We start from the raw sequence: 13024 nt of genomic DNA on the forward strand, positions 1-13024 counted from the left end.
GAAAAATATTGCAGAATAAGGGAAGGAGCAGCAAATGATGTGTACTTTGACTTCAGTACATCTTCTACTGCTGTCTTGTGTTTTTAGACGCAAGCTAGGGAAATATTGTCCATTATTAACCTATAGTGTGCATTTGATTAAAAAATTATTAATTATGAAGAATCCACTGCCAAGACGGAAGGATGTATTGAGTAGAGTTTTGCAGCGTGTTGGATGTTCAGGTTAGTCAATATTTTTATTAATCAGTTGGATGACAGGAGAGAGAGTAAATACATAGTTTCACAGAAAATGCTACATCGGAAAAGCTGAAATCATGTTGAGGACAGGGTTAAACTTTAAAATACTTCTGGCAAATTAGAAATTAAGTACAAAAAGTTCAAAAAGGATTAAGTGTAAGTTTATACAGAGTAATCAACAGCAAAAATACAGAATAGGGAGCAGTTCGTTAGGCACGGCTCTGTGGTATGGCTCAGAGTTACAGTGAAAGACAAAGTGAACGTGGCTCAGCAGTATCATACTAATATGGAAGAGAAAATACCACAGCACTAGGTATACATAGGAGTGTGATTGTCAGACACATGAAGTAATCTTGTTCTCTCTGCATTGAGGAAGGCTTCAGTTGCAGTATTGTCTCTAGTTCTGCACATAAAGAAAGAGGTTGGCAGTTCTGAAGAGAGACTGATGAGGAATGCGGAAAGCATGACCTGCAAGAAAATATTAAAGAATGAGTCTTTTATTTTAGAGGATTTATGACGGTCGTCAAATGTGTAAAAAACCTGTTTCAAATAGAAAGTGAATAATCTATCTCTGCATATATATGGAGGATAGAAAAGGAGTAATACACAAATAATTGCAGAAAGATTTCAGGTTGGATATTTAAAAAAGCTTTCTAACATTAAAACTCACCAAGCGTTGGAATAGATCGTTCAGGAGGATTGTAGGGTATCTATCATGAGCTGTCTGTAAGAAGAGTATAAACAAACATCTGAATTACTGACATACTGACAAGTTGTTTTTGTCCTGGAGCAAGTGAATTAATTAGACGACCTCTTGCAGTCTCTTCCATTCAATTTTTTATGAATCTGTGAAACACGTAGCGCTCAAATGAAACAAGGTCAGTAAGACAGGTGTGATAAAAAGGAGAGTTGCTTGCAGAAAGACAATGAGGTGAGATGTAAATATGGACCTTACTTAATGTTTCTAAATAAATTTGAATAAGATTTGGAAAAAAAAAAAACTAAAAAGGTCCAGAATGCCAACGGAGCAAAATACTAGTCAAATCATATAGGTACGATTCTTAGGTCCTAATTCCACTGTTTCGGGCTCATTTTATAGGATTACATATTTGTGGATGTAAAGTGCTTTAGTTTTGTTCTCGTTTCATATTTTTGAATATGTGAGAATGCTTTTCTTTCATGAAGGTGGTTTTGTTTCACTCCTGTGTCTTCCCTACGTATATGCTTTGGAAGATTCAATATCCTCATTGCCTACAGTTTCCTTAGAAGCAAATAAATAGGTTTACAAGAATATTGCAATCAACTTACTTGAGACCTTTTGCTAAGATGCATCAAAGGCCATGGCATCATCTGTTATGTTGAAAAGAAGTGGTTCAGACCCCCACAAGAGACAGACGTTAATGAAGCCTTTGCTCACTACTAGCGCACTAAACAGTTAAATGTGATTGAAAGTTTTGTGTTAGGTTATCTGAGTGATTCTCTTTGTAAAAATTACCCACTTAATTTTTTAAACAAAAAAGGAAAGAACAGGTCCAATGTTTTGAACACAAAACATTAAGTGAGAATTTCAATACTATTACTTTCCTTACTGCCCTTTCTCTTACTTCTGTTGTCCTTAGGTATTTTCTTAGTGTAGAAAATTCCTGTTTGTATTTCACAGCAACAGATGGTATGAAATATCCACTAAGTTTCCTTTGACGAAAGAACTCTTTTTGGAGCTGTCATTGTTGCTCCTCTTATTAAAGTATAATTGTATTATCTTTAAGGTAAAACAAGACAAGTTCATTTGAAGGAAAAGAACATCACAGAGAGAAAATAAAACTTCCCTTTCTGAGGGTAACTTCATTTGCAGCCTGGGTACTGGAGAAAAACAGACCTGGCAATGGTCTTATTCAGCACTTGGGACTTGACTAGCTTTTTTCAATTGCAGGCTGTTTAAGCTTTGGTTTTAGCTATGTTTCTGGTTACTGGTTCACAGCAGTGTTGGCAAAAGGTAAACCTTCTTACATTCTTGCCAAGTACTGTTCTCTACGGTTACTAGTCAGTGGCAGATGGACTGAAACTTTATTTCAACTTTTTGAGCCAACTGAATCTGCATCAGAACTGGTCATTATTTTTAGCAGTCAGCTGTGCACCTTCCAAATGTGTTGTCTAATGCCATTCATTGACCTCTAAGAATTCCAAGTGTCTTTCATCCTGAAATCTGTGCCTCAGAGACAGTCTTTGTTCTACCTTAGTATTGTCCCCTGGCTCAAATAATGAACATTTTCCCCTCTAGAAGTTTTAGAAGCTGTAGTCTGTGAAGCGTCTCTGTTAAGTCTTTCATGGACAGCATTGCAGATGATGTCAGATATTACTGTAGTTTTCTTATCCATAAATGTTTTATCAGTAAAGAATTTAAACATTAGATATTTTTTAAAAATCCTGGATGTTCTGGGATCTAGTCATTCCTCGTCCCTTCAGGATTTGTCAGTAATTCCATTAAGTAGTTCCCCCTGTCTTCTTTCTCTTTTCCCAAATAATCCATCTTGAATCTACTATTATCTAATCCTTCTTGCTTAAACACGCACTTCTCCCCTTTTTCATCCAGCTAGAAAGTTTGCAAATCCTTACATTTCGAGAATGCTCCTGTGTATATAAGCCATGTTTCAGGAGAAGACCCAGCAGGAGAGGGATGATTATAACTTATAGCCCTAGGTGGCATCTTGATGGACCTCTGACTTCCATGTGATGGGTCTAGCACTTTTTTTTCAATATATCTGTCACCAGGAATAACAATATAGTATGCCTAGGACACAAATACAGAGTGCATACCACCATTAAAACTGTCTTGTCAGATTCAGTTGGATACTTACTAAAATGAACATAAATTAGAGATGTAGCAAAGGGACGTCATACAGAAAGACAGAGATGATACCAGGTCAATACTGGTCTCAGGTCCTTAGCAGTGTTTGACATTTAGTCCAGGCCATTAGAGATAGTGAAGTCACCTGTTTCCTTTATTTAGTAGCCCATTTTGATAGCTTTCAGAAAAATGAAGACCAACAGCTGCTGGGAAAGGCATTCAGAAAGGTGTCAGAAATGATGGTGAGGAAACTCCTTTCCCATTGGGTGGCAACCCTCACCCAAACAGTATCCAGGAGGGTGGTGACCTCATGTCAGTCAAATCAGTCAAATATGTGTCTCTGGAGAAACTGTCTTCTTCTTCATTCCAACCCATAAATTGACAAGTTTCAAGGACTCTACCACCTGTCTCTTAAGTAAACTATTAATCTTAAAGTAACCTGTCTGAAACTGTACAGCTTATCAATTTAATACAAAGTTTTGACTGGAGATAACAAGGGCTTGTGCTGTACCCATGCAAATAGCAGCCTTTTTTATCACGTTTGTTGATCTCTAGATTTTCTTGAGACTTTTGAAGAGGTGAAGAATCAGGAATTGGAACGAAAGACCCAAACAGAAGCCAACATTGTTGCACTCCTGGAGCACTCAAGCAGGGTAAATGCATTTCCCTCCCACTGTGGCAAGCCAGGAGTTTAGAAACATTGAGCAGGAGAATGAATGGATAAAGAAGGATGGTGTTTTTTATATATTATCCAGTCGGTATCTGCATAATAATCTCTCAAGAGGATTAAACATTAAACCATGTACAGCTGTAGTTAAAAAAAAAAAAGAAAGATTTGTTTAATTTCTCTTTATTTCTGGGGAGTTTTGAATATTAGATAATACTTGTGACCGGAACAAAAGAAATGTTAGCATAGTTGCTGTAACTCGTCATCATTGCTATAATTATTCCATTTTGGAATATTCCAATATTCCATCCATGGAACATTATACCATACATGATAAACATTTCAGAATACTGCAAATAAAACTACTGCAATATTTTGTTTACCTAACATCTGCAAATCTCAGTTTATGGGTATTCTGTCACTACTATTAGGTAACTGACAATATTCCAGTCGTCTCTCAGATCTACTAAAATTATGTCTGGAATGCTCTGCTGTGTAATATTTAATGTAAACACTTTAGAAATTGTTCCCATTTGCAGTCTGCCATTTTTTTGCACTTTCAAAACATTTTTCTTACAACGTTTTTGGTTCCCATGGAATTTTTTCTTACAGAAATCTTTCAGCTGAGTAATACTTTGATTATATCATCACTTTAATTGTCTTCTAACTCTTTTAGTATGACATACCATAAGATATATTTTAGGCAATGACTTTAGAAGAGATCGATATAGCAACACAGTTTATACTTGCTGCATTTTTGTTTCATCTTCACTGGCCTGTCAGTACATCTTTTATCAAAAGTTGGCAGAATAAAAATTGTTCACATTCAAATAACTTCAGAGTATTTCCAGTATTTTCAGTCTTTGTAGTAGAAAAGCCAGATAATAGACAATGTACTAGGACAGGAGAGTTTTTTATTTGTCCAGTTACCATTTGTTGTTTCAAAGATACAGCATGTTTACATTATTGTTATTGGTAACACACAGAATGTGAATCGTATGAAACAAATATCATCTGTCACCAATCAAGAGCTGAAGATTATGCAGGAAGACCTCACTTTCAAATCAAATGAAATGCAGAAATCACAGAGCACTGCTAGGAATCTGATTACAGGTGAGATCAGCAATGACTTTTCAAATTCATTCCTTAAAAAAATTAAAATTACCTGAGTTGTTACACTAATAACAAGTACAGGATCAGTGATCTCCAAATATTAAAATACAGTGGCAAGTTGACAGATTGAAACTCTTGTGGGTTACAAGTTATTTATATTCCTCAGGGGTATTCCACTTACTATTATCAGCAAATGATCAGCTTACTTGCACGGATATACATTAAACAGATGTATTTTAATACAGGAGTACAAAGTTCTTTGAGCTAGAAGTTTGACTTTACTAATATTCACCTCAAAATAAACGTTTTTCACAATCTTAAAATAGTGTTTAATATATCGAAGTAGAGACTTCCACAGTTATCTAACCATGTATTATTTGTAAATGTAGTTCTTAGTATCACTTAATTATGGTTTGTGCTTTTCTAAAGGGGTATGTAGCATGGGAGAACAACTGGCAACAACAGTGAATAGCTCGCATATTCTCAGGCTTTGATTCTGCAAAGTGAATGTTCATTTTGACTTCATTTTGGAAATACTCAAATACTTAAATTTAAGTGTAAGAATCTGCAGTATCTCGCCTGTAAGTTCAAAAAGCAGACAGTATTTTTCTTTCATTTCCATAACAAATATCTATTTAGTTCTTTATTTGCACTGTTTATAGTGGAATTGTTCTCATAATTCTAATCCTTTGCCAATATCATTATTGGTTCAGCAAGCCTTTCCTTGTTTGTTTGGCTGAAAGGAAGGGGCAGGAATTAAGAACCATAAATCATTTTGTTAGAAGGCTGTTACGTGCTGTACTTGGTAGTAATTTTCAAAATAGGAGCCTGTGTTGTAACTTCAAAGTAGTTATGTGCAAATAAGAAGTTGTTATGCGCAAAATGTTACAGAAATTGATTGTTCTGCTGTGTGTTTGAACATTTAGTGTTAGCTTGTCTGCAAATACTCATTTTGCAGTTCTAGCGTAGTTTAAAAAGCTGAGCCATACATTACAAGTTCAAAAATGACTTTTCGGTTTTTTTCGTGAAAGCATCAATTCTATTACTTTACAATATAAGGATGTTCCAGAAGCACATACTGCTACAAAGACATTATTGAAAGACATGTTTCTTTCTTCACAAGGGGAGAGAAGGAAGTTACAGTACATAATTTTCAGCAGATCATTTAATGATTCATAAGTAAACTTCTGAAAGCAAGGAGTCAGATACTGTAATAAATAACTTAAGATTCTTTCAAAAATACAGTGAATGTTTAGTTTGCACAGTTAAAGTTCTTCCTAACCCTTGAATTATAGCACAGTCATCTTCAGGATTGTTTTGTTGTGATTAAAATCTGGATTTCCATGTTTTCTTGCCAAAACAAAGATATAAAAAGTCCACCAACAGAAGCCTTAAAAAAAAAAAAGAAAAAAAAAAGAAAAAAAAAAAGAAAAAAAAAAAGAAAAAAAAAAAGGAAACCATGAAGAGTAAACAAAAGTGCTGATGGCATAGTTTCCCAAAAACATTTCCCTGGGTCACTGTAGTTTGGTCTGAGAGTTTGCTACTGTGTACACACTGCCTGCTAGACGCTGCAACTTCATGGCGTATCAGAAGGAACTGGGCTGCATCCTCTTCCTGTCTCTTCCCCTAGAGAAGTTCTGAGGTTTTTTGGTTTTGAGTTTTTTTCACTGATGCTGTTGCTGGATAAGGATAAAATCAACCCCTTCCAGTTTCTTCCCTTTCCTCCAGAAAATGTGAATGGATAGGAATAGTCCATTGCTGTCTCACCATAGTTTTTATCAGTGTATAGATAGAACAGTCTAAGAATCCTTTCTGGCTTTTTGGCATTTATGTTGTTATTACTCTTTACACATAAAATAAATCCCAATTAGTCAACTATGTATTATTTTAAAATAACAAAATATAAATATTAGAACAACTATATAAAAAGCAAAAATGCTGTGATTAGGCCTAAATAAATCCTTAGGGAAATCTAAAGTTGTTCTCTGCTATCTCTCTCCAATTTGAAGTATTTTTATTTAATAATTCTATTTTTTACTGTTTTTAATGTTAAAACCCTAATTTATTGAGGTCCATTAAGCATTTGTCTGTCTTTAAACCACAGTGCCGTAGGAACAAGGGAAGTAGAGCTGTCGTGTCTTAGGATCTGACACTGACCAATACCAGGAACTTCAAAGTGAAACTATGGGCAGTTATGAAATATTCTAGGCACAGGGAAGGTGTTTTCTAAGCCCTTTAGGGTGGAAGGCAGAATAAACATTGGATCGCAGACATGCAATGCAGTTCCAAACCTTTTATTTTTAAACCCTTCTTTTTAGCAGTATGGAAATTTTTCGTATTTATATAAATGCTCTTTGTGCTTACAGAACTCTTTCAATCTTGCCTTATGGAAGTGTGTTCCTCAGGATAATTACATATTGTACACAAAAATCTTGGCTTGCCTTTTTTTTTATTTTGAGGTTCCTAAAGAAATCACCAAAGCACTCTGTAATAAGCCAGAAATGTTGATTAAAGCTAGTATTTCACTCTAAAAAATGAGTATATGGCATAAATACACAAGAGGAGAGATGAGTACCAAAATCTTGCTATGACAGGGTTTTGATCAGGTGAGATTTTCCCAAATAATTCCACTAAGGAAACCATAGTTTTTGGAGAGGTGAACTCTCCCTCTGCCACATATGCACATCCACTCCCTTCTGCCATAAGGGTCTATACTGCCTGGGTTAAATTGGGGGAAAAATTTCCTACCCTTTTTCCAAGTGATCAGTACAAATCTGACTGTGTGAGCAAAATATACAGTCTATGGCAAGAGAAGTTTCTTTGTGCTGTCTCATCCCTCCCAATAGCCCACTTTGCCTAATATTTTAGAATGTAGGAAAAAAACCTGCATTATTGGAATCATTCTTCCGAGCTAGACACAGCTCTGAAACATAAGATTATGTAGCCTTGTGTGTAAATGTTCAGGAACATGAAGAAAATACAATGACAAGGTTGCATGTCAGCCAGCCATCCAAAACAAGTCTAGCCACATCTAGTCCTTCCACACTCAGGGTGGATAATTTGTTCCCAAAACTGGCTCAAAGTGTATTTTTTATTTTGTCTGTCTTTATTGTGTCCTCTCTTAAGCATCTCATGTCTGAACAGTTTCAGTCTTTACATCTCTCTTCATATAAGAATCCATCCATACTTCTAACTCCTTTAATTACCTGTATCTCTGTTGTTTCTTTTTAGTGGACTGTCAGAAGTAAATGCTGTGTATTGTAGCACATGCTCATTTTGTAAGCTATGGCAGTTCTTATTCTGGGGAGATATGGAAGTGTTTTCCTGTACAGAGTGAACGTTTAAAGCAAATTTGGTTATTTACTCTCATAAAACTAAGTCTTATCATATACAAGCAACATAAATAAAAACAACATAATGCTAAAAAACTAACAAAATATATTTTTTAAATTGTCTGCATTATTGCAGTCAACTTCTTTTAAGTATCACCACTGCTTTAAAACTTGAAATTGACTGATGCTATAAGCAACTTTAACAATAGAAATATCACACTGTGATATAGAAGATCACGGCGTTTTCATTACTTTTCACTTAAGGAGTATAAAACAGTAGTTGTAATATAGGAGTCTGACTTATGGGATGATTGTGAAGATCACTTTTCTCCTTTCATTCACATTAACATTCTCATGGATATCAAAATCAGAAAGATATCCAGGAGCTGTTTGTATTGCTTAAGTATAGCATAAACCGTTATATATTGGGCAATGTATTATGAAATAAAAAGTATTGTTAATTAGAGATTGTGTATCTGGTGATCTAGAGAGTCAAAAACTGCAGATGGACCTACAGAAGATGGAACTCTTGGAGGGCAAGATGGTTGATGAACTGGCTTCTCTTAAAGACAAAATTGAACAAACAAAAACGGAGTTGGAGGTCTATAATAATTTGCCAGCTCTGAAAGCATCAGGAGAAGAGAAGAAAAAGGTAATGAAAGGAATGAAACCTTGGATTATGCAGAATTTTTGTGGTTTTGAGCATGTAGTGGATGCAAATCCACGTCTATGACTAGGAACCCTGACTGAAAGCTGAAAACTGGGCTTGCACACCAGTGCAAATGAATCCAAATGCTTCCCTGCTTATATATGTGACTTATTAATTGGGTATATGTACCAGGCTATCAGCTGGATACCTTCCACAAAATTTCCCATTTATTTTAGTGATTCATCTGAACTTTTCTGCTGTAATTTATGACTACCCATAAGTTTGAATTTAGCAATCTAACCACAGAATCCAAACAAAAAAGAAAAATCTATTCTGCATGTATTTGCTCTAAGACAAACTCCATCTAGAGCACTTCCTATTTCACATGTGATAAATTTCCTACAAATTCTTAACATCAGCATTCCCATTTGTGCTGATATAGTATAGTCTAAACCTACGACTTGGTCATAACCATTGAATATCATCTTTAGGACAGAGCATGCATTGCTAGAGAAAAGCCTTATGAATTCTTTATGCATATGATCTTGTTCTGAAAGGAAGAAAAAGCTGAATTAAAATAACTTGTCTGTAGCCCATAGCACATGAACTCATCCATTAATCGGTTTGTGTTGTTTTTTTTCCAACTAGAGACTCCAGGATGATAAAGAAAAATTAACAAAACGTAGCCATGCTTTCAAGAAAATAATGGAACAGTTGAATACAGAGTATGAGGCACTAAAGAAAGAGCTGCAAGAGAATGAGACACATTCTCAGGTATCGGTCAAGCTACATATTATCTCTTCAGTTGTTTCTATTGCAGTTTCAGCTTTCTCATACACATGAAGCATTGTATGGACGGAATCAGTTTATTCCTTCTCAGGGAGTTTTCAAAGTTATGTGTTATCAATGCATAGCCATATTTTCTGTTTTGAAACAGGAGTTAATATTGTGCCAATAAATTTCTTGTAAGCTTTGGATTTCAAAGTTACTAGGCAGAGCTCTTTCTGAGCTTAAAAATTGTGCAAATCCTTTGCTTAAGTGTTTGTACTAATCTTGTTCAGAACTCTTCCCCCTTTTGCCTTTCCTTTGCTTGAGGAGTTTTGTGGACCAACTTAGAAAGAAACTGCAGGAAGAAAAAGTCACTACTAATTAGAAAAGATCCCTTTTGCTTTTAAAGTTATGGTGGTAAGTTTTTTCTTGCAACCTGTACTATTAATTCCATTTCCCTTTTTCCAATCCTTCTGCTCCTTGCAAACCACTGATGTTATAGGATTTGTTCAGATTTCTTTAAACACAAGGAACTTCAGTATATGAGTATATTTACATTTACATTTCAAAAGTGAATGAGGAAAGATGATGTTTATAAACTCTTGAGCAGCTTTGATTCTTCCATTATAAACACCCATAAATCGCTGTCATTTTGGCAACAGAACTTTACTGACATATAGGTTTGAATGCACAGAAGGAAAATGGATAATCTCAAAATAAGCTGAAAAATGGAAATTGACTGTTTTCTCTGCATTTCTGATTTTTGTTGTTTCAGGTTGTTGAGATCTTTATCCTTTAGAACGATTACTTTCTTCTAATTCAGTTAAAAGCTGAAGATGATATTTGTACATGTTTAAGTTAACTTTCTTCTGGAATGAACCTTATGAAGCGGATGAGAGAGCATAGCTCGAAATGAGGAGATATACGTATACACTCGTAGCATATGATCATTGTGGGCTAACTCTAGGGTGATAATATAAATTCCCAAAGCTGCATGCCAAAGTCTTCAAGACTTCAGATATTGTATATTTTTTATGCAAGATCAGATTCTTATTCCTAGAAATTATGTAAATCAGAAATGGATACCCAGCCAGTGTTAAGATACTTTCATAATGATGCTAAAAAGTTTATATAAAATAGTAGTTGTACAGCATTTCTTCAGTTCATTAAGCTGTGGCATTTGTATTTCAATGTGTGCAAAAAGGATTTGTTTCTTTGCCTTTTATGTCATGAGTGTAAATGTCATGAGGGTGAATAAAGGTGTATCTTAAAATAGCTGATTAGTTGACAAGCATCAAGTATTTTGAAGTACAAATAGCATTTACATATCTTGAGGGTTTGGCCGATTTTGTAAGCAGTCGACTCTATGAGTTGTGGCATTCAAGGAGTTACTATAAAAATGTACTGAATATTTCCTTTGGTATATATCAGGCAGTATTTTAAACCTAGGTTCCTTTATCAGCTGTATTGCATGTAGCAACATCTACAAAGGGGGCAATAAAAATTATAATTGGTCAGAAATATCATATCTTGGAAATAAATGATTGCCATGTTTGCTGTGAACCAGTATACTAGATAACTGATTCTTCATGGTAAGGTTTATTTTGAGTAATATAGCCATTATTTTCATATCTGCTAGCTTAAGAATAAGCTTTTAAGTAAAATGGTTTGCAATATTTTCCTAATTTATTACCTTAGTTTCCTCTGAAAGTTTAGTCTCAGAATGATTTTCAGTTTTTGCATTTAAAAATAACATCTGCATATCTTGAAATGCAGAACCTTGAACAGTAGCATCAGAAAAACAAATATTATAAAATTGTATTGTAAGGAAGCAGCCATCGATATAATGTCCACATTAGTTTCCTGTTGATGCTGAAAGTATTGAAGAAGTGCCAGCACTTAACCCACACTCCTACAATCTTCTTGCTGCAGCTCTGTTCTTATCACAGCTTCTGGCATCAGACAGGAAACTTAACTATGGAAGTAAGGAAGTTTCTTCTGTATAGCTCAAAGTCCAGGACAGTGTCAGGAAATATTGTATCTTTGGTGATTTTAGATCCTACTGATTTTAAGAAGAGATCATTTAAATGATATGAAGTATAATGAGAATTAGTATCTCCCTGCAGTCTTCACCTTTTTACTTCTGATGTGCTTACACATTTCCCTAGATGACAAGTCTTGAATTCTCATCTGATTTTTTCCATCTACCACTGCAGTTGCATGCAGTGCTTTTGTACAAATAGATGTATGAAGTGCTAAATTATATACAGGTTAATCATTGGCAGCTTTAAAAATCATTTTGCCATTGTTTCTCATTTCTGTGGGTTTTTTGTGAAATAACTTCAATCTTACCAGGTGATAGAGTATAAGGTATTGACACAACATTTTTGGGAGATTCTTTGTGTAAAGTACATGTGTAATAATTATCATTTTCATTTTTGGCTCTTTTTGTGTTTTCAGCTTACAAATTTGGAGAGGAAGTGGCAGCACCATGAGCAAAATAACTTTATGATGAAGGAATGTATCCTTTTCTTTAAGAAATACAGTAAAATTCACGCACTGTATTAATTGAGGAAGAAGTCTGTTTCCTCCAGCAGAATAAGACAGGACAGAATGGGGAACAGGAGACAGAAGAGGAGGGGAAAGGTGATGCTTTGCAAATGTCTGGTTAGCTGATAGATATTATATATAGCAAAACTTGCATGTGTTGTCTAAAACAATTTTATGGAGTCCTAAAACATAAGATTTGTCTTGCAGTCTGGAGCTTTTACCTGTTGGGTCAGTTTTGCCATTAGGTTTCATACGAAGATCATCTTCACATCTGTCCAGTCGTATCTGAAATTATCCAGCACGTGTAGCATTGTTTGAAAAGCTGTATAGCATGCTGACTTGGCTTAGTATTTTGCAGTAAAATGCAACAAATTGTATATGCTTCATGTATTTCTTATCAAATAAAGGAGGAATTGCATATTAGAGGGAAAAAAATCAGATAAATGTGGTAAGGTATGACAAGGAGGTACTTTAGCTGCAAAATGGGCTGGGATGGGGGAAGTGCGTTGTAGCTTTCTCATTATGTGATACTAATTAAAGAGTTACATTCCACTAATCATATAAGACCTTCCAAAACATCAGCAAAATCTTATTTGCTGCAAGTGACTTCCATAAGGTAGTTTTTGAAATTAGCAAAAGTACTGAAGTTTTTTTAGTTAGAATTGATGGTTCTTCTTATCTTGTACTATTCTCCGTAATTATTGTAGAGATCTGAGTAGGGCATAGTTGCACTTTTATTTTATATTCTGGGGAGTTTGAATTCACTGCAATAAATTCACTTCTTTAAAATGATTTAGGAAGCAAAAAATTTGAAATCTCAAACATTCATAGAATCACTCTTACATGATTATAGTACAAATGTAA

The 13024-nt window shown here is 34.8% G+C and overlaps 1 protein-coding gene across 1 annotated transcript in view; it reads left to right on the forward strand.

The window, feature by feature from the left end:
* IFT74 (intraflagellar transport 74) overlaps positions 1-13024 on the forward strand; it is a 40833-nt gene that overhangs the window by 25196 nt on the left and 2613 nt on the right. Inside the window, exons 15-19 of the mRNA XM_075136538.1 lie at positions 3637-3734; positions 4735-4861; positions 8682-8845; positions 9491-9616; positions 12071-12131. Of these exons, the coding sequence (XP_074992639.1) occupies positions 3637-3734; positions 4735-4861; positions 8682-8845; positions 9491-9616; positions 12071-12131 (576 nt within the window). The remainder of the gene's footprint in view (positions 1-3636; positions 3735-4734; positions 4862-8681; positions 8846-9490; positions 9617-12070; positions 12132-13024) is intronic.

Source organism: Calonectris borealis, chromosome Z (assembly GCF_964195595.1).
Source record: "Calonectris borealis chromosome Z, bCalBor7.hap1.2, whole genome shotgun sequence".
NCBI classification, from domain to species: Eukaryota; Metazoa; Chordata; class Aves; order Procellariiformes; family Procellariidae; genus Calonectris; species Calonectris borealis.